Source organism: Cladophialophora psammophila (assembly GCF_000585535.1).
Source record: "Cladophialophora psammophila CBS 110553 chromosome Unknown aczJe-supercont1.9, whole genome shotgun sequence".
Lineage (NCBI taxonomy): Eukaryota > Fungi > Ascomycota > Eurotiomycetes > Chaetothyriales > Herpotrichiellaceae > Cladophialophora > Cladophialophora psammophila.
Window position 1 is genome coordinate 43,942 of NW_006912930.1, and position 23,958 is coordinate 67,899.

The following is a 23,958-nucleotide window of genomic DNA, read 5'->3' on the forward strand; positions in this document are numbered from 1 at the left end:
CGGTTCACTGGGGCATGCTTGCAAAGATCTGCAACGGTTTTTGAGTTCGACCATTTTTCATTCATTCGAGAGAAAATTGACTCCTGCCTTGGACATGATGATTCCTGTAGCAACAAAACCACGAGTGCCGAGGAGAGCCTGCCCGCCCCCTCCATTCGACAACAAAACGTCGAGGCTGATCCTGGTTGGGGGAATCTTCGTCCTGGGAGTCTCCAGTTACGCACATTGCGTTGAGTGTTGACCAGAATCTGTAGTCGCAATGAGCAAAGAGTACAGACTCAGACTCCATGGAGTGCAGCAAAAGTGGTTCTCGTGTGACCTATATTAAGATTAAAATTTGGACTATCCCTCTGTTCTCGACTAAGAGACGTCATACAATTGAAGATATGTATATTAACCCATCAAATATAACAGGTTGCCATGTGAGAGGATGATGCCACTACCAGGCCGAAGTGGCGTCCTTTGAGTTCGGGACAAAATGCAAATAGCTCGTATTGATCAGCTTATTTACTTCTGGCAGAGTCTGTCATCAATGTGTAACCCCTATCAACGGCAGCAGTTAGATTGGGCCCCGCTCCAGAAATTTCTTGGGTAAGTTGACATGTCGAGCTCGCAAGAACTCGGCAACATTTTTACCCAAAATATCATACGTGCTGGTGCTGTTTATCCCTCGATCCAGGTGTTCATGAAGCAGGAAGTGTACCGCACGGAGGCCAGGGATCTCGAAGCGGTCCATCTTGTTACCTGCCCGGTACTCGCTGCCGAGCAGCTCTTTGACTTTCTTGACGGTCAAAAGCGTACGTAGCCAATTGTATTCATCATCGTGGCGAACCCAGAATCCAACATTGGCATTGCTACCTTTATCTCCAGATCGGGCATGTACGATAAAGCCCAGAGGAGCCTTTACTGTCTCTCCGAGAATGGCGAGATCGATGGGCTCGGAGACCTCGTAGGTTTGCTGCTGTACAGGGTATATTTGGGTGACAGTAGGCGGCGGGATGGCGTAGGAATTTGTAGCAATGTGTGCTTTGTGTTGAATCATACGTTGTGGCATGAGTCTAACGCAATATTCATTGTACGGCTGAGGAATTCCGGCGGTAATGGCCTGCAACAAATTTGTCAGTCTATTTTACAAGCTCAGGGGTCTGAGAGGAAGCTAAATGAAAGAAGCACAAAGATTGCTCACGGGCTGCATGGTGGCTCCAGGATATCTGATACAGACAAAGTCAATAGGTACCTAAGCAAGAGAAGGAGGTATGGGTGAGATCATTTCCTTACGAACACATAATGACATTCAGAACAGGTTCGATCCAGTTGTCGTATGTAAGGTCCTCCTGAGAGTCGGCCTGGACAAAAATGCGAAAGTCAACGGTGGCATCGTTCTGAGATGTTGGATCTTCAGGGCAAACACCATGGGTGGTGAAGTTGACGAGAGAAAATCTGGACAACTCCGACTTTCCCAAGCTGGACGCGAGATTCTCCTTGAGCAAGTCGGCCTTTGCTGCAATATCAAGGCCGACCAGAGACCAATGTAGCTCTGCTTTGAAGCGGGTTCTCCCTGTGAAGCCTACTTTTGTCGTCGGAGGAGGCGGGAGCCCAACCACGCCTCTGAGCTGGATCCTGTCTGGGCCAACACTTTCGAGCGAGATCTTGTCTAGCTGTGCTGTAACATCCGAATGATAGTATCTGGAGACTTGTCAGTCCATATACGCTTTGCTTGTCACCACAAACGAGAACACTCCCGTACAACGGCCCCTGGATTTCATAAAGCAGCTGTGCTGTGACCGTGTCCGCATTCACCACGCCGCCAGAATGGGCAAGTTTGGTGATGACGACCTCACCACTGTCCGAAATCTCTGCGACGGGAAACCCCAAGTCTTCAACACCTGGTACTGTCTTAAATCCGGAAAAATTCCCCCCAGTGACGTATGTCGAGCATTCGATCAAATGGCCCGCTACAAAGGCATTGGCATGCTGCTCGTGCTGTTCCGGGCCCCATTGGTGCCACCATATAGCAGCACCCATGGCGGGACTCGCATCAGCAACTCTCCCGCATATCACGATGTCTGCGCCCTTTTCCAGGGCTTTCACGATGCCCCGAGCCCCCAGGTAGGCTTGAGCAAAGACAGTCTCTTTCGGAATGGCTTCAAGAGGCTCTCCGGTTTTGATGTTGATCAACCCTGTCTGACCTTTGGAAGAAGCCTCTCGAAGAGAGCTGAGAACGTTGTCACCAGATATCCAGGCTGTCTGCAACCCTAGTCTTTGATCCTGGATTACCTTGTCAAGCTTTTGGCAAAGACAATCGGGCTCTGCAGCACCAGCATTGACCACCACCTTGACCTTTCGCACTTCAATGCCCTGAAGATGCGGTGTAATTGAGGTCAAAAACGATTTTTCAAAGCCATATGTCTGCAAGTTTGAATCTGCTGTTGTCATAAAAAAGAAAGTGAGCGGAGATCTCACAATGCCAGGGGACAGAGCATACTTTCTCTGCTGAGCTTTCTCAATGCCGAAGTCGTCATGTTTCCCTCAGACATCCAGTCTCCTGTGATAAAATCGATCTGCTCGGTAGACTTCATGACGGCTTCGAAGCCGTGCCGCCTATCGAGAGCTGACCCGCTGACACCCTATATTTGGAATTTCGCTTTAGACTTAGACACCTCATGGCCTAGCAATCGAAATTGCTTACACATATTCGCAACGGTCGTTTTTGACGATCCATACTTTTTCCCCTGGAAATCTCACCAGGAAAATTCCAACTGTGATATTGCGGTATTCTTGAGGCTGGGAATAAATCTGACTTTTTGCCATGTCACGACCCAGCCATTTATCTACCATGGCTAGATTTCATGTCTTTTTGGGTCTAATTCCTCGGCTGCCCGCGTCGGTTAACTTGGTGCAGGAGATGGCATTCTTGTCGGGAAGTTAAGCTTAGCAGAACAAGAATTTGAAGTGCAAAGATTTGCTCTCCTCAGAAAACGAGAAGGTGGTGATATATAAAACGCCAGCCTCAACTGCAGCAGACATTTAAAGAGTGCCGTTGATCATCATAAAGGGAAGAGGGAGGACAGGTCGAGAAAGTGAATACTGTCGTGTGTATACGCTAAGAGCTGGGCTGTCTAGGGAAGGCTTACCGAAGGCTATAAGCCTCTCCTATCCACTCTTCCCTTCCTTCCTCTCTTTCCTTTCGTTCCATGTGATAACTACCTCCGTACCTCGTACTCTATACTACCACGACTTGCATGTGTCCACGTATCCATCTGAGCTCTTTCTGAAGACGATTCTTGCCGCCTATATACAAATTGGCCTAAGTTGGTCAATATAGCTAGATATACTTGTTTAAAACTAAACGGGATCCGTGTATCTGTTGTTCACGAATCGGATGTTGGGGTCCAATTTCCTGTTGGTCTGGGGGCCTGGTCTAGGAGCATGAGGCCACATGTACCTAGCCTATACTATGTACTCAAAATTAATGGGTTTTCAGAAAAGTTTCATCCTATCAAAGATGCAAATGAACCACCAAGCCCTCTTGAACTGCTCGTAGAGACAATACATCTGGAATCTCGAGCCTCGAATCTTGATCACCATCGACTCCGATCCAATCTCAAAGACCCGCGGATAAGTGAGTGATATATCTTTCAAGGCAATGTGTCCACTGGGTCTCCAGGTGGCAGCCGTGGCTCGAACCTTCGGCACCAGCGGAAACCTGGTAATGACGAGAGTGCAGGCCAGTTGCGCTCGTGCCAACCTCGCTGGTCGTTCACATTTTGAATCACTCCTTTCCATGCGTCCCTTTCCACCAAATATTCCTTGACATGTTCCCACCGTGATTTGATGGGCCTTATCCAACCATGCTGATGCAGGTAGTCCATGTCCCAGAGATCAAAGAGCATGACAAAGCTGACCATTACTGCAAAGACGATAAGGATGCAATAGCAGATCCATCTAGCAAAGCTGGCGCCGTCCGCCGGCGCATCCTTGCCTTTTGTCGTTTGGTAGACTGCAGGGACGGCGGTGAACGGCAGCAGAATGAGTGTGAAGAGAAACGCAACTCTATTCAGAGTCTGAGCGCGTCTGCTGCAGCTCTCCGAGTTCTCCAGACTGACGACTTGAATCTCTCCCACCAGGCTATCGTAAATCTTGGTTGCTCTTTTTTCGAGGGCGTCCATAGATTGCTTCAGTTCATAAAAGTCCCAATAGATACTCCACCAAGAGTCCGGATCTTCATTCTCTTTGAGAAAGCCGTTTGGGCGGCCTAGATTAATCGATGGAAGTGATTGGTGGGTTTCCTCCAGGTCACGATGCCGCTCTCCCCATGCCAGAGAATGAAGAATGTCGATACTTGCGTTGATATCCCTCTGATGCCGAGTGATGGCCACCCGCCTCGACTTGATCTCTTCCACTGTAGTGCTTCGAAGGCAGTTTGAGGATCGCCATTCCAACAAGTCGAGATCAAAGCTTCGCCGAACGACAAGGCGTGCCCAGTTCGCAGAAACAAGGCGGAACACTGGAGCCGCGAATATTCGAATAAATTTATCAACATCTGTCGATTTCGACTTATGATTGGTGCTAGTGTCGCTGCCATTAGGACCAAACCGCTCTTTCAGGATGGTTTGCTTCGATTTCGGCCTCTTTCGGTTTTCGTTAAAGCAATTTTTAAGCTGGATTTTTAACACAATGTCGTATGCAGACGCAAAAGCTTGCTTTTGTCGTTGAACCTCCCAACATTTTAGCTCCTTGTCATTCTCGATCGCGTGAAAATCTGGAGGCGTGGGGATTGCGTTTGGGATGGATCGGAAGCGGATTGCTTTCTCGTTAGGGTGGAGGCTACATTCGCACGGCTGCTCGTCAACAGGTAGACCTTTTTCCTGTGCTTTTTTGGCAACCCCTGGCGCATGGACCGGTAGTGTCGGATAAAATATTATAATCGCTAAAGGTATTAGATTATTTCTTGTCCACCTGACAGGGTAAAGGGAGACTGACCTGTTCGTGGATGACCAACGGGTTCAGAATAGATTGATATCCGATGTAAAAGATTGAATTGGAAGACATTCTTCATCTTGTCGTTATGGTCCTTTAGCAAGACTTCGTAACCAGACTTTAAGCCGACATTGGTTGTGCTGGCTATGAAATCTTGTCTCGAGATGGGGAAGTGGTCCCACCCAACTGGAAATAGAAAGTGCTTTTCGATATTTTCTCTGATAGTATTGTGCCCTTCGATAGCGTAGTCATCTTGCGTTTCGAGCTTTGCTTGCGGCCATATTTCGCCCGCTCTTAGACTACTTTCATAGATTTCATCAAAATCTATTTGTACTGATGACGGTAGCCTGGATACGAGTCTCCCAGAAATAGCTTCCGTTCCAGGGAGGTGACGGTTGAAAAAGTCCGCGGAAATTTGGAATTTTGCTCCTAGGAGTTGGGTAATAATCGGGCTGAGATGGCTCACTGTGATGATTTGGCATTCGTCCTTGGGGAAAAGTTCTTCATCCTGAGTCTCCAACTCGTTTTCAGCTGATACACGCTTCTGCCGACTCCTCCGGGACTGAAAATGGGGATCCGTATACAGCCGCATCTGAAGCCTTCGAAAATCTGTGGGGTTACTTGCACGATACTCATCCACTTTCAAGAACTCATCCCAATTGGATTCCTGCTTTGGGTTGATAGAGTATATCCTCACAAAATCCTGCACTGCTGGGTTCTCCAGCTGATCTGGAATTCTGGTGGCACAATAAGCCCTTCTCGGACAGTAGCACGTTCTCCTTGTCTTGTGTTTCTTGGTCCGGGGATCCTTTTCGTTGGTGTCCACTATTTCGGTACAGTCGCAGTTACCTCCTGTGGTAACACACGTGCAAGATCCCCAATCCTCTTTGGTAGCTCTGTAAAAGCATTGACAATCGGGGGTGCATGTGCAGTTGCCTCTTTCCAAGAACTTCTTCAGACGTTCGAAGGATCGTGGGAGGCGAAAACAGAGCTTATCCACATAATCTTTGTAGTCTCTCATGTCTTCTTCGGCACGCTTGACTTTCTCGGTGTCTATTTTCCGCAAATCCTGAGTAGATTCCTCAGTATTTAGCCACCGTACTTCAATTCTCTCTTCTAGAACACCGACGGGCTCGGTCGCCGCGGTCGAAGACTCAAATGAGAAACCATTCATTGCGTTCTTGGATGATTCTGACTCCATTTTTGGGGAGTGAAATTTGTAATAGATGCGCAGTGTGATCAATCGAAGTCGGGATCGGTCTTGATCTAGGCGGTTTGGTGGTTACAGAAATTGAGAACATCGGGTCGTTCTTATAGAACTTCTGCACTTGCTCAAATGAGGCCGGGGAACCAGTCTTCCGTCTCATTCCACTCCAGACTGTCTCTCGAGCTTCGCACCACTGCCAGACGCCTTTCAACTAATCAGACTTGAGCTGTAAGGCTGAACGGTGTAGTTGATGGTGTAGCGAGCAATGTGTTGTTTGGCCTGGCTGAGCCCCCGGGCCAAAGGAATCACTCGATGGCGGTGTTGCTGCATCTCTTTTCTGAATCAAACCACATTTCGGAGGACTAATACGAACAAGAGCCAAGAAGCCAGCCACGCCTCCTTCCTGATTAGGCGGCTGTGGCTCTTGATCACGCCAAATGAGGGCTGAAATGGGAGGTGTGACACAAGAGCGACAGGCGAAAGCGGAAAGCTCTGGCGTGGAATTCCTGACCAGCATCCGTCAGATTCTGGTTTGGCACATCCTCCCAAGGTATTTGAGGGTATTCAAAAAGTGAGGGCATTAGGGCTCCTCCCGAATCAAGAGTCCAGACAAGAATCCCAGCTCGGCTCTGAGTTCGCGATGTATGAGTCAGAAGCGGCAGTATCTGGCCGCAATGTTTTCAATCTGTTTCGATTTTGTCTTCGTGCTCGCTGCGAGTGTCACATTGACTGGAGCAGCTAAACTGATAGTTCGAACAAAAGTAGGCGAGAGCCGACATCCCGCCGGGGGTTTCGGGTGATTCGCTTTTCTCGGGTGATTAACGCGCCACGCTTGCAGCCAGTTCGTATTGACCCATAATCTGGAGCAAGTAAATCCGGGGGAAGCAAGTCTAAACGAACTGGCATCGACATTCCTTCTTGCGATAGATCAATCTCGTGACTTTGGTGGTCTGAGTTTCTTGAGATTTCTAGAATCTAATGATCGTGGCATTATGGACGGTATAACCGACCAGATCATGGGTGCTCTGCCGATATGTCAAGAGCATGACCCATGCTCGAACAAGTACTTGTTATGTTTGAGCTAATAGCTGGATAATTCCTCGGTCGTCCGGGAGTGGCGGCCCGGGCGGGCATTAAGCTATGATAGTAGTCATGCTCTCCATTCAGCGCTGTGGCGGCGGATATCAGACTTTCCACTGCAACTTTGTCTTCACTCTTGACGCTTGACGTGTACAACAGGAGGAACGTATTCTTTCCTCCCCTTGAAGACGTAGTAGATCGCGGCTAAAATCAAAGTGCCACACATCATGACACTCGACCAGTTCATTGTCGTTGCCGTAACGGGTGTCACAAGGGGCCAGGTGAGGAAGAAGATCAATGGTACGAGGAACGCCAAAGCTGCGCAGTTGATGGCAAGGCCCCATCTTCCGAGTGACCACCGGCGTGCGGGAAGCACTGGCCCTTGGAGCCGGCGGTAGACGACGCAACTGATGGTGAGGAAATAGGAGATCAGAACTGCAATGGCGCCAAGTGACGTAATAGCATTGAGAGCGACGGCAGAGCCGATGTTGATGAGGGAGAGAAGTGCAGAGATGGTGAGAGAAACGGCGACGGCAGGGACTGGGATGTTCCAGCTGGGAGAAACCTTGGAGAGCCAGCTGTGGCCGGGCAGACCAGCGTCACGAGCAAAGGACCAGATTTGGCGCGAGGCAGCAGCCACTTCGGAAACGGCGCAGGCAGAGAGCATAACAATGATAATTGCGGTCATGACATTGGTGCCGACGTATGATTGGGTCGCGTTGTAGAAGAGTTGGATAAAGGGATAGCCGGTGGGAGATGCCAGGACGCTTGCAGCGTCGCCAAGCGTGAAACAAATAGTGATTATCACAATGAAGACGAGTGTGATGTTGACGACGACGGAGCCCATGATGGCGCGGGGAAGGGTAACGGAGGCATCTTTGATTTCCTCAGCTAAAGGGATAGTTAGCCAAGTGTTTGTTTAGCTGCGGAAAGAGGTTGCTCACACATATGCACGGAACAGTCGTAGCCAACAAGAACGGCCATGGGAGCAAGTAAGCCAATCATTGCTGATAGACCGGTACTCGACCAGCCGCCATAGTTGGTAAATTCGAGCAAAACGACATGTCCATTGCCGCGTGGTGCCATGACCCAGAGCGGGATGATGATGGCAAAGAAGCCCAAAATGTGGAGGATCAGCACCATGCCCTCTGTGAAGATTTAGCCCAGTCAGCAAAGGGAGGGGACTCTTGGGTTACCTATGATTGGAAGTCGCGACGCCAGAGCAGTGTTGAAAATAATGCAAAAGACGACAATAGAGATGGACAACAAGGTCCCGTGCCATCTTTGATAGACATAGGTCGAGTCATTCAGTACAATCAGTCCCTGAATGATCGTGCCAACTAAGAAGCACACACTGGCAAGATACACCTGCCAGCCAATGGCAGTGAGCCAGCCTAGAGGCGTGAGTGTCGAATATATTTGGAGATAGGTGAAAGCATACCGGAAAAGTAACTGAGGATCTTCTGCGTTCGTCGAGGAGCAAATTCCGACACCCAGTGATATTGACCACCTGCTGTGGGTGACCCATTGGAGATACTTTAGCGGTTCATGCATGTGCATGGGGTTATCATGGGCTTACATAGAAGCCATTTCTGCTATACTGGCATACACTAGTGTCTGTCCAGCGGCACATGCAATAAAGCCCCAGAACAGAAGCGGAGTGCCACCGTCAGTGAGAACAAAACCAAGGTATCTGCCAATGTCAGGTATGAGGAACGACGTAGAAACACTGGGTTGTGTCGGACGTAAGGATGCCTTCCCAACTGGCTACACAGGTTGATGCGAAGCCGAGCATTGTAATAAAATTGAAGTTCCGCTGAGGGTAGTCAATACTGCGCACTGCATGCTCAGAGAGGGGGATTTGGTACCCGGAGGACCTGCTTTTTGCCCATAATGTTCATGTCCCGCAGGTCGGCAGATGTTCCTCTATATTTCTCCAGGACATGGCCAGCGCTATCATCGAAGACTTCTACATCACTTGGTGATGATGGCCCTGCAGCAACTGTGAGCTCGATATCTGATATTTGCTTGACGTCATTGAGGTGAGGTGAAGCCATGGCGTCGAGGGCCATTTAAATGACGAGACAGGGACGAGAGAAGTGAAAAGAAGAGGAATAGGAAAAACGGTCGTACCCTGAGTGATATGGCCTGATATCTCACCGCCTACAAGCTTGCTAATGGACCCTGCAGCGGGGTTGAGAAGCTGAGTCTGCAAGGGTTGAAGGGAATGGCGCTCCTTGTACCGAGTATATACCTGCGACTTTGTCTGCCGTCACGGCCAACTCCGTTTCACAGATGTGTATCTCGATGCCATGGTATATACCGAGTATTTCCGAACTTGTGGTTGGCGGTCGAAAATCTGCTCCCTTGTGATTACATTAAATTTGGCAGCGATTTGTAGACATTCGGCAACAGAGTCTGGAAGATGCGTGGGATTTAAGTGATGGTTGGTGGTCAGTTGCAATGTGACAGCAATGTCGGCTTAAGGTACGGGCCACAGCTTCCCGTCGCTCTTTCTAGGCTTGACAGAAGATGTAAACCCTGAAAAATGATAGATTGACCAGGCGTCATGTCGCGTAGCAGCCTAGGCAGGCGAGGCAGGTCAGGCAGGTCAGGCAGGCGAGTCAAGAGGGAGTGTCTTGAGGGTGTGCAAGGGGTGAGTTGGGTGTGACGACGGTTTCGCTGTCAGACGGAATCATATTAATTATCTGTGTATAAACAAATAAAACTATCCGAGGCCTTCAAGCAAAGGCTGCCATCTCCTCCCCACATCAGATTGTACATGCTGCACTCTCCTTCCCCGCTGGCTACCATACAATAATAGATGTGAGAGATCAGAAATCATGAGTCTCAAAGACCAGGTTGTCCTTGTCACAGGTGAGTACGCTCTGCTCTACAGGACATATCCGTTTGTATGAGCAGCGTCATCCACTGCGGCAAATGACGGACCATTACCCTTCACTGCCTTCTCTCTAAATCTAAAGGTATACTCATTGCCTAAATTTGCAGGCTCATCTCGCGGTCTTGGTCTAGCCATTGCGAGGGCGTTCCACAATGAAGGGGCGAAGGTCATCCTAAACTATTTCAAAAAGACTGAATTCTACATGCGAGGGCTCGCGGAAAATCTCGGGTTTGACAGGGGGGATCATCTTTTGTTCCAAGCCGATGTCACCGATGCCAACCAAGTCCAAGAACTTTTCAGAGCTGCTGAGCGCCACTTCGGTAGGCCAATATCGTGCGTCGTAAACAACGCTATGGTGGGCGACTTTGCTTTCAATGGAGACGCAAGGCCCAAAGTCTCCGATCTCACCTGGTCGAACTTCGATGTGCAGCTGCAGGGATTTCTTCGAGGAGCCTTGAACACCACGCAGGCAGCTCTTCCGGGTTTTGAGAAGCTAGGCTACGGCCGCATCATCAACATTGGCTCGAACTTGTTTCAGAATCCCGTAGTGCCTTACCACGATTATATTGCAGCCAAGGGAGCGTTGCTGGCATTCACCAGAACATGTGCAGCCGACCTAGGACCAAAGAGCGTCACCGTCAACATGGTCTCTGCGGGTCTCTTGCAGATCACCGATGCCAGCGCAAGCACTCCAAAAGAGGTGTTCGATCACATCAAGGCCGTAACACCCCTGAGAAAAGTCACAACAGCTGAGGAAGTGGCTGGTGCGGTGTTGTTCTTTGCTAGCCCGTGGGCCCGTGCTGTGACTGGCCAACAAATAGTGGTTGATGGAGGGTTGGTCATGAATTGATTCGAGATGTTCATCTGATGAAGACAGTTCGGAGAAAAGTCATAACTTGGCCTGTGCCATGGGTGTCTGGATCTCCACAATGGCCTTCCCCCAGACTTTCCGTGCCGCGAGGTCGTTCAGAGCCCCTGGAACGCTTTCTAGGCCAGAATATGACCCGTAGATGACGGGCTTGATATTGCCACCTTCGAGCATTTTATTGAGACCTCTCCATACCTCTTCATTCTCCTTTGGATTTCGTCTGCCTGTTTCGCCGTATCTCTGCGCAGCAAGTCAGCTGTTGGGTCCCGGGGTCAGGAGGGAAGCGGTATACTCACGTATCCCAACAACCTTACGCCCTTGAGAAGCACTCTGTTCATGGCGAGCGTCTCCATCTTCCCACCGAGCCCGGCAAACCCAGCAATGACGACATTTCCACCAAACCTTAGACATCGGATACTCTTCTCAACCAACCCGACGGTGTCATACACGGAATCGACTCCAACATTGTCCGTAAGCTTGAGCACCTCCTTCTCCCACCCTTCTGCGTCATATCTTACCACGCCCAAAACCCCCAGTTTCCTCACGACTTCGGCCTTCTCCTCGCTGCCCACCGTGCCAATGACCTTCGCCCCGAGCGCATGGGCGATCTGGACAGCCACAACGCCCAGTCCCCCAGCCGCGGCATGGACCAGCACGACCTGCCCGGCCTTAACCTCCGCGATCCGGACCAAGGCCCCATAGCTCACGGGCGCAGTGGCGGCACCCACGCCCGCAGCATCGCGCAGCGTCCATCCCGTGGGTAATCTCTGCAGCGCCGATGGCGGCACTGCAATCTGCTCTGCGAACCCGCCGACGCCAGCTCCCCAGACTCGATCACCGGCTATAAACCCGCACGTCGGAGGTGCCGATGCAACAACCCCCGCGAACTCAAGGCCCAGGACGAATGGGGGCTTGACCAGGCCGCTGTGGTTGTTCTGGTGCGCGCCACGGCTGTAAAGGAGGTCGACGTGGTTGAGCGCGCTGTGGGTGATTGTGACTAGTACTTGATCCTCCTTTGGTGTTGGCGCTGGCACGTCCCTGGCGCACAGCTCGGCATAAGTCTTGACATACTGGTTGATCTGTATGGCTTTCATGGTCGCTAAGTGACGACGACAACGGACCTTTGTTCTATCCACACTCTGAGCGGGTAGTACTTCAGAGTTCTGCTTCCGTCAATCGAGGGATGCATAGAAGAAAGAAGACAAGGACGTAAGTGACGGTCCCAAAACACCCTCATTCAAAAGCACCATTGAGAGGACAGCTTGAGGGATACTAGTAGAAGTTCTCGAGCCATGACATAGAGTATTTCCCCGAGAAGAGTTTGTGCCGAGGTCCGAAAAGGGAGGCTTTCCGTGAAGTTGATATCGAGGGCGTCCCCTGCAGCCTCGTCATCCCCGACAACCTCCCTCCCCTTGATTTAGCCAAACAAGTCACCTGGCAACAAAAGCACCGAAAAGTCGAGGATATGAATTTTAGTCCCGCAAATGTCTGCCACATTCGACCGGTGAAATGGCGGAAGAATAAGTCTCGTCCACAGTCTTGACATCATCTCATCTCCCTAACTCGCAGCCAGCTGTGAAATAGCCAAGCATCATTGAAACGTAGGAGCTCTACTTAGTACAGTAACTCCCTAACTCGGCAGATATGATGACTTCGGATATGATCATAGTGGTTCCCCACAAGTGCGTAGGAGCTGAGAAATATACGAAATAAGCTACAAGTGGGAGCATGACCTCATTGAACCAAGTGAATGCAGCACAAAAAAATTCCTTCGCGGGGTTTTCTCACACGTTTGAGTTTTTTGGCTACTCAGTTCAATTCTGCTAGATGGAAGGAGGGCAGGGGAGAGAGACGTTGGCTGGAGTTCGAACTCAGGAGTGGGCAGGAATGTTAGAGAAATAGTAGTGTTTTTTCTTTCTTTCTTTCTTTCTTTCTTTCTTTCTTTCTTTCTTTCTTTCGATTGATCAATGAACGCTCTCCGAGTGGTTCGATAACGATGATGGCTTCTCTGAAGGCATGTAGGACAGCAGAGCTAGAACGAGGCTCCAGACCGTTGGAATTTTGGCCGAGCTTCACCGACTTCGGTTCTCGAGTACATGCTTTCATACCCCCCCTGACATTAGGACGATGGGCTCTGGGAACGTAGGTCCAAAATGAACGACGAGAGCTCCCTTCCTTTACCGAGCGAGCTTTTGCAACGCTGTCGATTCAATCGCTGAATGGATTAGCGGTCCTTCGAGAAATATACACATAGCGCCTTTTCGACTCGGCATGGACCAAACAATTAGAGCATATGGAGGATAGCGGAGGATGATTCGGAAGAAACCTTGGCCTTTTTCCGTAACAGATTGCAGTAGACTTGACGATCAAATAGTAATGGCTTTCCAGGTGAGCGTCAAGCGCAATGAATTCTTTGCGGTTTCATCCCATTTTCCAGCCCGTGTCTATGCTTGTAATTGTTGTATGTACAATTGCCTCACCCGCAGCTTTTCGTCGCCGATTCCACGCATGTAACCTCTTACATCTTGCACTCAGCATCTTGACCTCCTTGACCGTCGTTTTTTAGTGTGCACCGTTTGCCTCAGGCTTTGCATTAGGGTTTCGAGGATCGTTCTTGTACTCTTCCGCTATTCATCCAAAATTCGTTAGCCCCCTGCGTCGGAATCGCGTGCCTTCTATCAACGGGAATCCCGTAATGAGAGGTGGTAGAGGAGATGGGGCTTACAGTTCATCATGGCATTTGCACCAGCATTGATGGCATACAGGACAATAAGACCAGCAGCGTAGAAAGGCACCATCGGCTCAGCTGTGGGTTACAGCGGTTAGTGCTTCCAGATTTGAGAGAAGAGGGTCGCAGCACGACGTACCAACTTTGCCGGGGAACTTCTTGGGAATGAAACCGGGCATTTTGAGAGGAGGGTGTTTGCGAGATAATGGCGAGCTTGCGTGAAGGAAGTTCTATCGTCAATGAGCTTCGGGAGAACTTGGGGGTTCTCGAGCTTGATTTGAGCTAAACCTGATTGGTAAATCTCTTGGCACTTTTGGTGAGTTTGCTCTGGCTTGGGATGACTCTCCACGCGCCCGTGTCGCGGCGGGGTTGTTTACCGATGGTAAAGTGAGCAAGATCAAATTGAATGTGACCCAGCAATCTTCATTGAGGATGGCCACTCTAGGCCCGGCTGTCTCCTCCCTACGCTCTTCCATCTCCCTTCTTGAATCTAGCATCTCAATACTCGACGAAGGCGTCTCCGACTTCCCTCGCCTCTGCAAAGTACTGCAAACGCAACAGCACTTTGAACTCCTTCCCGAACCAACGCTTCGTGAAGCTCAGCAGTCGTTGGTCGACGAGATTGTACCAGCCATTAACCAACTACTGTCAACGGCGGACAACCACATCAATCAATTGGGAAGAAGGGAAGAGAGTCTCAAAGCAAGATCTGAATTGCTTGAGGGGAGGCTGAACGATAACAGGAGAAGGACTTCGAGTTTCGGTGGTAATAATGGTGCTCGGCCGTTCCGTAATGCCAATTCAGGGCAGCCTGCGCCGCCTTTGAGCGATGCGAGAATGTTGGAAATGAAACGACTGCATCAGAAGAAAGAGAGACTGCAATATGCCATTGAGCGATTGGAGCTGCAGAGCAAACAGAGAGAAAGAGAATTGAGGAAGAGCATGGCTATCGTGAAAGAGTGAGACCGCTGCGGCAGGAAGGGAAGAAGTAAACAGACACATCTCTTGCAGCCATCCAACTCATGAGGGATGCTATCGATGAAGCCCGACACCTCAGAGAGACAGATCATCCGCTACAATACCGCTGACTCTGTCAAACATGGTGCACATCTATCGCGAGAGTACATCATTCATCAGGAATCACAGCGGGTATGACCATGGCGTTTGGAGTAAGAATGGCTCTGGGGACACCTCGATGATATGGGCAGAGCGTCGAAGAACATTTATATGGATATGTGGAATTGCGAGAAGAGAACTGAGAGGAAAATTTGTCTTATTGCGAAAGTGTTTTATTGTTATAACACGTGGCAAGCCATGGTGGATGTATGTATGCTCCGTGCGAGTGTCGCACATACTCTCAGATCGCTTTTTTGAGACACACCGCGTAGCAGGCAAGGGCCGCATATTGCAGGAGAAGGGTTCTAGTTATTGGTGGGAAGCTTCGCTCATGGCAAAACTATGTCAGCAAGCTGAAAGGAAAGCAGCAATGCAAAAGGGTATCTTATCGCGCAAGTAAAGAAATGTACGACGATCTCCTGTCAGAAGGGATGAATCAAGGAAACCCTTGACTCAAATGAAGTCCAGATAAGCACCAGCGATGTGCGTTTGCGCCATCGTTTGGTCAAATCTAGAGGATGGTTGGTCGCAGTTCAGAGAGACGGGCACACCGACAATTTCGACGCTTTCTCCTCATCTCGATCCAAGAACATATAGGAGGACGTGTGCTGCCGAGGAAGAGTGTGTCTCCAGAACTGAAGAGGATACCAACATTTTTTGTTGCATTTCCTCCTAGACAGACAATGACACCCTCTTCCTCTCGTGGGTTGCAGTGTTGTATTCGTAAACTTGGCTAACATCTATGTTGTGCATCTCCGGAAGAAATTTGCACGCAGGGATGTGGCATGCCCCATTGCGCGGACACATGTGGCCAAGTGGACATTGAGGATCCTGACAGAACGCATTTCGGCAGGCGGATGTTCGAGCTTTATATCGAAAGGTATCGAGCTGGACTTGGTTGAGGACTTGTGAATGATCCCACTCACAATTCGCGCCGTACGGGCAGTGACCTTTCAGGTAGAAATTGTTGCAGAGACGTGAATTGAAATCGTAGAGGTACTGGAGATACTGCTTGTCGATTTTGAGCGGTATATCCAGTCGCTGGCCATATTGGTTCTGGTAAATAATCGGCGAAGGAACAATCGGCGAAGGAACAATCGGCGAAGGAACAATCGGCGGCGCCGCAGGCTGCTGGGCAACTAAAGCAAGCTTGGTCGTGGGAGGTGTCAAAGCGGTAGTCGCAGGCCGCGGCGATTGGCGATCCCGCACTACTGACAATGTATCAGGTGCAGGTCTCTTGACACCAGCGGTGAGGGCGATCGTACCATTCGGAGCGATTTGAATCTTGGTTGACCGAAAGATCGTCTTGAAGGATATTTGATGGAATCCTTGGGCGACTTTCTTGAGGTCGAATGGGAAGGCTGGGCCCTCAAGGAGCGTGATGCGATCGTTGAGCGTGTTTGGGAGTGCATACGGACCGAGAAAGCCAGCGTAGCTGCTGTCTGCAGAACCACCGAAGATAATGTGTTGACAATGATAGTTGCGATAGAAGAGCTCGAGGTTTGCTTGGGGAAGTCAAATCAATCTACAGTAGCATTAGCCAGGGATCTGACGCACCTTTCATTTTGGAGTCAGCGGCCTCCTTGTGGCTGCCTGCATCGACGTAGTCTGAGAGCGGGTGACTTCTGTTGAACCCAACCATGAATTGGTCAAAGACGGCTTCTTCGATAATGATTTTAGCTGCTTTATAAGTTCTGCTCAGACCGTGAGAGTTGGCATAGACGCGAATGATGACCCGGTCATCAGCATGGTATCTGGTATTGGTCTTGTAGTATTCCAAAATTGCGGTTCGAAGGTGTTTGCCTGCCTCTTCTCCACCTTCCATGCCTCTGGAAACAAAATCATCCAGGAACTGGTAGTGTCAGTCATAACAGGTGGTTCAGGCCTCCTATAATGGTGGATCCAGCTTTCATTCGACCTTACCGGCATACTGTCGCCGTCAATCAACACAAGCACGAACCTATCGCGCTCCTCCTGAGAAAATGTCAGCACTGCAAAAGAAAGGGGTGTAGGTTCCTCTTCGCCACCATAGATGTTTTTATTAGAGACTTCTCCGACTCTGCTTGGACCATCTTCTGATAGTATGTGCGAGCAGTATCTCGGGCCATCTCAAGCTCATTTCTCGCGGCATCGCGTTGCTGTGTGAGTTGTTCGATGTCTGCCAACATCTCCTACCACGAGTTAGTGGCGGCCAAAACCAACGTCAGTAGCGAGATACCTCAAGTAACCCATTTTTGAGAGCATCGCTTCTTATAACTTCGTCCACACGCGCCTTCAAGGACGCCATGATGGAAAGGTGAACAAAACAAAAAGAAGAATTGTGGAGTGTTGTCGGAAGTGATTATCGAAGGGAGACTGAATCCCTGTTCGTGACTGCTGGCCTCACGACAAAAGTAAATATGCCAAGAAATGCATCGGTCTTGGCAAGTTTGCCGAGTATTCCACCAACCAGAAGTCGAAAATGGATAGTCGAAAACTTGCCCGTTCTCGGTGCTTGCCCCCTGACAGAGAGCATGAAGCAACTCAATACTGTCCCAGGAGCCAGGGGAAGATCAAAACAAACGCGAAAGTTGCGAAAGGAATCGGCAAGAATCAAATGGTTTGTGCAGCGATTATATCTTCTCTACTCCACACCATTCTGCGATAAACAGCGCCATTGCGATCGTCACTCTCTTGATACTCTCGATGCTCACCCATTCATCAAAGCCATGAATATCCCCGCTGATAGGGCCATAAACCAGCGCGGGGACTTTGTCATACAGACTGTGGACGCGGGCATCAAGGTAGGCGGTCGATGTTTGGTATGTCAATTCCTTGCCAGTCGCCTGCTTGTGTGCCTGGCGTAGTACATTCTCTGCCTCGCTCCCAGGCTCAAGCACATAACCTTCCGAGTAAAACCCGTTCCAGATCACCTTTGGCGGATTTGCGCTGAGGTAAGGGTCGTTACAAGCGAAATTCGCCACCTTCTTCTCGATCTCGTCTGCAGCGGATTTAGCACTGACACCAGGTACGATTGCTATCCGACAATCTATCCGGCACCAGGCAGGGACGGAACTCGCCCAGTCTCCAGCGTTCACGATTGCGACGTTCAGGTCTGTTCAAGGATTCAAAGTTAGCCGCTTCTACAACCACTGCGTCTGAATTGTCCGCACAGGGGCACAAGGGGGACATACTTAGAGGGTGCTTCTCGTTCTCGAAATATTGCGCGCTGACATGGCGCTCATTCCAATCAGCTTCCAATTCTCTCAAGGCTCCCACTACCTTCCAGCATGCATCGACAGCGTTGACTCCCGTTCCCATAGCCCTGACATGGACTGGCCTACCACGAACCTCGATCTGAAACCACAAGACACCCACATTTGCCCGCACAAGTTGTTCCTGCATTGGTTCGGGGATGAGGACAGCGTCTGCCTTGTAACCCTTTAAGTGTGTCATCAATGTGCCGTTGCCAGTTGACTCCTCCTCCACGACGGACTGCAGGATCACCTCGGAGGCTGGCTGGAGTCCACAACGTTTGAGCGCATCAAGAGCCCATAGATTTGCAGCGCAGCCGCTTCTCATGTCGCCTGAGCCTCTTCCGTAAAGCTTGTCTCCCTCGATGCGGGCACTATACGGGTCGTCATTCCACATATCAACCGGTCCCAGAGGGACGACGTCGATATGCCCGTTCAAGATGAGACTCTTTCCCTCGGTATGTTGCGCTTTTGGCTTGTGCGTGCCCACGACAATCGGGGCGCGGGAATGCGTGCTACTGAACCTGCCGGCGCCGACGTGCTGTGAGAGCGCTTGCTCATCCATGTCGAATTTGACCGGGTCATAGCCGCGGTCCGCGAATTGCTGAAAGATGAAGTTCTGGATCTCGGTCTCCTGGCCACGCTGGCCCCCGAAGCGGATTAATTTCTGCGTGTAGGCAAGTTGCTGGTCAAAGCCATCAGAGACGGACTGCTTGATAGCGGCAACGAGGTCATCAGAGAGGGCCGGCATGGTTGATGTTATTTCTGGTTCAACGTGTTTCCCTTGCCTGTGTGACAAGGAAGCTGGTGGACTGTATGCAACGGTTTCCGTAGAAGATTTGCAGCCGGATATTGGAATATGGGACGAAGTGTTATGGCTATGTCCCGTCCTCTTGTGGAGGCATAGAGGCGTCTCCGCACGGACATCTCCATTTCGACTCATAGACGATAACAATACAACGAACAGCCGGCTGTCTTTGCCTTTTTGGGTTTTCTCTGCTCCAATGAGCCAAGTTTGCGCCGGGGTGACTTTGGTGGATTCGCGGAGACCTCGTCAGACTTGGAGTTCCGAATTCCAATACCGTGCAAGAGGTAACTCATCTCCTTGTTCTTGCAATCGCCTTGATGTCGACCACCCTCATGCCTCGAGACCATCATAGGCAGACCGACCACTTGCGGTATTTCTGAGTGTCTTTAGTGAGACAGCAATTGACTCCCATGGATTCTCAATCCGCCCCTTTCAGCTCTGCTCGAATCTATGCCAGTCTTGAAGGGAAATTGAATAGGGTGATCTGAGAATTGACGTTCGCGCCCTTTTGCGGTTGGCCTGTTTCGCCAGAGGTCGTGGTCATGGACGGTCGGCCAGCCTGTCGGTAGGTTCCAGCTGTCTTGTGGTTTGGGCTCCCCATTACCATGTCATTGTGCTCCGATACATTTGGCCGGCTAGAGAGGTATCAAGTGAAGAGTGACCGAGAGTCAGGACAGCAAATTGACAGGGTGTCGCTTCAGGGGCAAGGCTGAGAAAATTCCTGAACTATCACAGACAACACCATTGCACGCTTCATTTCCACCGCCAGGAAAAATTGTCGTTAAAAAGATTCACTTCCGATGGATTTGCTCCTGGCTTCCACCTTTGCAAGACATCCATACCTATGAGTACGTTAGCGACCACATACCTCCCCTCTCTCGGCAGATTCGACCTTGCCCAGGTGCATTGGTCGTCACTCGCGCCGTCAGTCTTAGCCTCCTCCTCTCTGTTGAGTAAACAAACCTCTGCACTGCTTTTCAGTACCGGGGGGCCTCAAAGTCTTGAAAATATGACTGAACGATGGCTCGGCTTGCGACAGCTCCCAGGCTTCAGCACGCCCTCGCTTTTGGTTGGCGACTTGGACGCCTTGAACAGGTAGCATTTACGATTACTATTCAACGGATATCGTTTTGGAAAATCTGAGAAGGGAGTTCGATATACCACCTCGCATGTCAACAACCACAACCCCTATCAGTTCTTTCGAGCTTTGTCAGCCGATCTCGATTCAAAGAACGCCATCTCATACTTTATTTTCGTTAGAGATGGATTCCTTCGGCATCAATGCGGTTTAAAACCACGATCGGGCTGGGCACAGCAAAGAGCCAAGCCTCCGTCGTTGAGTAATCCGGGTGTTTCATTTCTATCAGAAAGCGAAGTATAGATATCATGGTTCACGGACAAGCAGACCGCAGCGGAGTTCACACAACTGAACCTCCTCATGCATCTGTTTCGCTTTCCCTTCAAGAAATATCCTTGGGACCCTGACAATGGCTCAATCGAAACCTGAAAGGTACGCTCTACTTCCCGAACAGCCAGAGTAAGGCTCCCAATGACTCTTCTGCAGACCGGACCTGTTGAATGCGGTGCTCGATGCCGCCGGTGGCGTGGACCACTTCGAACAGGTCGAATGGATCGAAGTTGTCGCGAATGTTTCGGGCGCGTTCTGGTCGAAGAAGGGCTACCCGAAACGTCGCCTGATGACGGGCTACGTGGACACCAAAAGGCCCCGGGTTGTCTTCTACAACTTCGGTGCTCACCTGGACGAGCCACATCTCCGATGGATCTGGACGCCGAAGCACCTGTCTGTTGAGCGAGCCAATGGCACTGTCGTCCTCTCCCGCAGCGACCCGTCCAAGCACTTTGAAGGCCACGTCCTGAGTACCCCGTGGGACGACCTGGATCTCCTGTACTTCTCGGGCTACGCGGTGTGGAACTACATGGTGACACCCTTCTGCTTTGCTTGGCCGGGGATGTCGACGCGGGAACTGGGCGAGCACACCGAAGGCGGCGGGGAGACGTGGCGCGTCCTGGAGGTGACATACCCTGAGGACTTCGCCACGCACTGCCGAGTGCAGAAGTTCTACTACGACCATCAGGACCGGATGAGGCGGCTCGACTACACGGTCGACGTCATCCAGGGATCCGGCACCGTAGCACACTACGTCTACGACGAGAAGACGGTGGACGGCATCGTCTTCCCCACGCTTCGCCGCGCGCTGAACGTCGTCGACGGCCGTCCCACCGGATGGTCGATGGTGCTGATCAACTTCCACAAGATCGCGGTCAAAGGGCCAGAAGTTCGGCCGAACCTTTAGGAAACCTGTGATTTACCCACCACGCTCGTTTTGAAGATTTGCGATGAAACACTTGTCTATTATTGCAGACCGCTGGGTCCGCTTTTCTAGCGAGCCCGAACGGAGCGTCACCGGCCCCTCTTCAAGGGGCTTGCCCCTGATGAGCATCCAGGAAACCCAGTTCACCAGAAGGGTAGCTTCAGAGGTCTGACTCCACGTCAAATCAGAAGGGCTTTCGCGGGAATGTTGTAGGCGGTGCCATGGCTCCTTCTCGTCGTTATTGGTGTTGCTCGACAATCTCCAAGACCACAAAAACATCAGCAAATATACATGGTCGAGAAACTATGCAGCATCAAAACTTCCTTGCTACATCTTCTTCCGAGTTAGTGTCGCGTCTAGGGTGCGCTGCTGCTTGTCTTCCTTCCTAGTCTCTCGCTTCACGGCCTTCCTCCTCGTCCCAAGCCGGTGGCCATCTTGACTCTCATCATTAACGCCGGCGTCTTCTCTGATATCATCACCGTGTCGTCTATCGGCGCCATCGTCGTCTCTTGCCCGCTTATCACCGCTTCCTATCCCACCATTCGCCTCCTCCTTCAACGCACCGCCAGCATCGTTGAAACCAAACAGCTTTTTCCATTCCCCGTTAATGACCCTCTGGTCATCACCAAATAGACCCACATCATAAGCCTGCTTCATCCGATCCAGGCAAAACTGCCTCCTCTCATTGAAGTCAAACATGGGCTTCGGATACAGGTTGTACTTCCTTTTCCCGTCTTGTTCCGTCCCGGCGGCGCTTCTTCCGTCGCCCTTTACCAAACACCCCCAGCGCTTCTGATCCGCGATCGGCGCTTTATGCGGCTCGTAGATATACTTCTTGTCAAACATGTCCAACTCGGGAATGTACCTCTTCACAAACAAGCCGTCGGGGTCCCACTTCTTGGGGAAACTCACGGGAGAATAGCACCGGAAGAACTGGCTGAAGAACGCCGTGCACGACAGCCACATCCAGTTCCCAGCATTGCACGCGACTTCGTGGTCGACGAGCCACTCCTCAAAGACCTCGGCGCCGCGCTCCCACGACACGTAGCAGCCTCCTCTCGTCAGGAAACACGCCACGGCATGGCGGCCGAGATGGTGGATCCAGCCTTCCTGCTTCAGTTGGCGCATCAGGGCGTCGATCCAGGGAAACCCCGTGCGCCCGTGTTTCCATCGCTGGAAGTATTCTTCGGCTTGGGCGTCGTCGACGACGTAGGAGCCGTCGGTAACGGGCTTTCCGTCGTCGCCAACGAAGTATCTCGACTGCAAGTGCCAGGGGATAAATCTCGCGACGGGGTTGCCCACTGTCTGGCCAAAGGGGACTCCCACCTGCGCGTGGGCTGCGAAATACATGTCGCGAAAGAGCAGTTGTCCCGGGATGTTAACAGGTTGATCGCTGACGCGTTTCTTCTCCTTGCGTCTCTTCTCCAGCACAGCCTGCACGTCCCACCAAAACTTTCGACACGAGACCGTCCCGAAATGCATGTGTGGACTTAGCAACGTCGTGGCAGGTGGTTCGAATGCAGTCGGGGCTGTTGCTGGCTTCTCGAACGTAGATATGTACTCTTCGTCAGCAACGTGGCCTGCAAGGAGTGCCAGGCCTGCTGTTTCGCCACCCTGGTGCGGCGTCGTCACCGACGACGGGTCGATGCCCATTTCTTCTAGGGTCGGGATCGAGAAGTCGCGGCCTGGGCCCATCAGCCCCGAGGCATACTGCGTGTCTTTCTCCGGGCCCAGCGTTCTCTGGATGGCATTGTAGTCCATGTCGGCAACACCTGGCCATCCAAGGAGTGACGTTTGATCCCGCCTCTGCCCGTCCCCCAACAATTCATGATCTTGATCTGATAGATCCATCTCCCGCTCATTCAAGGGATCTGGAAAGCTGGTCGGCCTCCCCAGAGGCTTCGCGGGGACACCTTGACCGATTTTCGCCACGGCCTTGACCAATTGGGCCATGCTCATAGTTGGCTTGCCGCCGTTCATCTTGACGACTTCCTCGGAATCAAACAACGTCCGTCCACTCACGCTCACCACCTGCACGCCGAGGTCCCGCGCGACTTTGGAGACCTCGCCGTCCCTCATCCTCGCATAGGCATCCGTGTCCTTCTCGAAGACCAGCACGTCGATCTTCCACTTGCGCAGGAGCATCCCGATGGTTTTAGGCGGCCCGGCACTCCCGCGGACCACGAACAGTTTCTGCTTGTCGTTCAATTCGGTCAGGCTTTGTGACAAATCACCCATGCATTCGACAAGGAAGCGCCATCGGTTCGCTGCTCCGCGCTGGCGGTAGACGTAGTGAGGATCCCACGTCCACAGCGGCATCAGGGCGGAGGGGTTGAGGGACAAGGCATGCGTGAGGGCTGGCGAATCGTGGAGCCGCAGGTCTGTGCGGAACCAGTACAGGACACGCGGGCCTTGCATTTGATCACGACTTGCCTTCTTAAATGTCGCGGGCATATTGGTGGAGCTCAAGAGGGCGGATGGAGGTGCTTGGGGCTGTAGTGTGAAAGAAAGTCCGGCGTATGGAGTATTAGTGAATATCTAGGTACACGTTGTCGCGTACTATAGCAACACCCAAGCGTCCGGTTTGTTTTTGCTGATCGGGGATCGTTCTGATAACGAGGCTGCAAAGACGAGGCTGAATCCCCTTTCCGGAAGTCGGTACCAATCAACATGAGAATCCAAGGAGACGAAGCCAGTGGATGA

At 51.2% G+C, this 23,958-nt stretch overlaps 11 protein-coding genes across 11 annotated transcripts; 3 read left to right on the forward strand and 8 right to left on the reverse strand.

The window, feature by feature from the left end:
* Positions 1-559: 559 nt before the first annotated feature.
* On the reverse strand, positions 560-2,579 carry A1O5_06222 (uncharacterized protein; the record flags this gene model as incomplete). The annotated part of the gene is made up of 5 exons (XM_007746816.1): positions 560-1,105; positions 1,187-1,211; positions 1,279-1,686; positions 1,748-2,423; positions 2,486-2,579. The coding sequence occupies 5 exons, from the start codon at positions 2,577-2,579 to the stop codon at positions 560-562; spliced, it is 1,749 nt and encodes a 582-aa protein (XP_007745006.1).
* A 1,059-nt stretch (positions 2,580-3,638) lies between these two features.
* On the reverse strand, positions 3,639-6,181 carry A1O5_06223 (uncharacterized protein; the record flags this gene model as incomplete). Its single annotated transcript, XM_007746817.1, has 2 exons — positions 3,639-4,930; positions 4,984-6,181. The coding sequence occupies 2 exons, from the start codon at positions 6,179-6,181 to the stop codon at positions 3,639-3,641; spliced, it is 2,490 nt and encodes an 829-aa protein (XP_007745007.1).
* A 1,216-nt stretch (positions 6,182-7,397) lies between these two features.
* A1O5_06224 (uncharacterized protein) lies at positions 7,398-9,324 on the reverse strand (the record flags this gene model as incomplete). The annotated part of the gene is made up of 7 exons (XM_007746818.1): positions 7,398-8,158; positions 8,212-8,415; positions 8,464-8,661; positions 8,709-8,803; positions 8,847-8,960; positions 9,013-9,083; positions 9,136-9,324. 7 exons carry the CDS (start codon positions 9,322-9,324, stop codon positions 7,398-7,400), a joined length of 1,632 nt encoding a protein of 543 aa, XP_007745008.1.
* Positions 9,325-10,110: 786 nt separating this feature from the next.
* A1O5_06225 (3-oxoacyl-[acyl-carrier protein] reductase) lies at positions 10,111-11,019 on the forward strand (the record flags this gene model as incomplete). The annotated part of the gene is made up of 2 exons (XM_007746819.1): positions 10,111-10,144; positions 10,277-11,019. The coding sequence occupies 2 exons, from the start codon at positions 10,111-10,113 to the stop codon at positions 11,017-11,019; spliced, it is 777 nt and encodes a 258-aa protein (XP_007745009.1).
* A 39-nt stretch (positions 11,020-11,058) lies between these two features.
* A1O5_06226 (uncharacterized protein) lies at positions 11,059-12,131 on the reverse strand (the record flags this gene model as incomplete). The annotated part of the gene is made up of 2 exons (XM_007746820.1): positions 11,059-11,277; positions 11,334-12,131. The coding sequence occupies 2 exons, from the start codon at positions 12,129-12,131 to the stop codon at positions 11,059-11,061; spliced, it is 1,017 nt and encodes a 338-aa protein (XP_007745010.1).
* A 1,584-nt stretch (positions 12,132-13,715) lies between these two features.
* On the reverse strand, positions 13,716-13,944 carry A1O5_06227 (uncharacterized protein; the record flags this gene model as incomplete). Its single annotated transcript, XM_007746821.1, has 2 exons — positions 13,716-13,843; positions 13,905-13,944. 2 exons carry the CDS (start codon positions 13,942-13,944, stop codon positions 13,716-13,718), a joined length of 168 nt encoding a protein of 55 aa, XP_007745011.1.
* A 253-nt stretch (positions 13,945-14,197) lies between these two features.
* A1O5_06228 (uncharacterized protein) lies at positions 14,198-14,728 on the forward strand (the record flags this gene model as incomplete). The annotated part of the gene is made up of 1 exon (XM_007746822.1): positions 14,198-14,728. The coding sequence occupies one exon, from the start codon at positions 14,198-14,200 to the stop codon at positions 14,726-14,728; it is 531 nt and encodes a 176-aa protein (XP_007745012.1).
* Positions 14,729-15,553: 825 nt separating this feature from the next.
* On the reverse strand, positions 15,554-16,706 carry A1O5_06229 (uncharacterized protein; the record flags this gene model as incomplete). The annotated part of the gene is made up of 2 exons (XM_007746823.1): positions 15,554-16,386; positions 16,439-16,706. The coding sequence occupies 2 exons, from the start codon at positions 16,704-16,706 to the stop codon at positions 15,554-15,556; spliced, it is 1,101 nt and encodes a 366-aa protein (XP_007745013.1).
* A 787-nt stretch (positions 16,707-17,493) lies between these two features.
* A1O5_06230 (acetylornithine deacetylase) lies at positions 17,494-18,865 on the reverse strand (the record flags this gene model as incomplete). The annotated part of the gene is made up of 2 exons (XM_007746824.1): positions 17,494-17,975; positions 18,055-18,865. The coding sequence occupies 2 exons, from the start codon at positions 18,863-18,865 to the stop codon at positions 17,494-17,496; spliced, it is 1,293 nt and encodes a 430-aa protein (XP_007745014.1).
* Positions 18,866-20,409: 1,544 nt separating this feature from the next.
* On the forward strand, positions 20,410-21,237 carry A1O5_06231 (uncharacterized protein; the record flags this gene model as incomplete). Its single annotated transcript, XM_007746825.1, has 2 exons — positions 20,410-20,432; positions 20,487-21,237. The coding sequence occupies 2 exons, from the start codon at positions 20,410-20,412 to the stop codon at positions 21,235-21,237; spliced, it is 774 nt and encodes a 257-aa protein (XP_007745015.1).
* A 345-nt stretch (positions 21,238-21,582) lies between these two features.
* A1O5_06232 (cryptochrome) lies at positions 21,583-23,709 on the reverse strand (the record flags this gene model as incomplete). Its single annotated transcript, XM_007746826.1, has 1 exon — positions 21,583-23,709. One exon carries the CDS (start codon positions 23,707-23,709, stop codon positions 21,583-21,585), a length of 2,127 nt encoding a protein of 708 aa, XP_007745016.1.
* Positions 23,710-23,958: the final 249 nt, after the last annotated feature.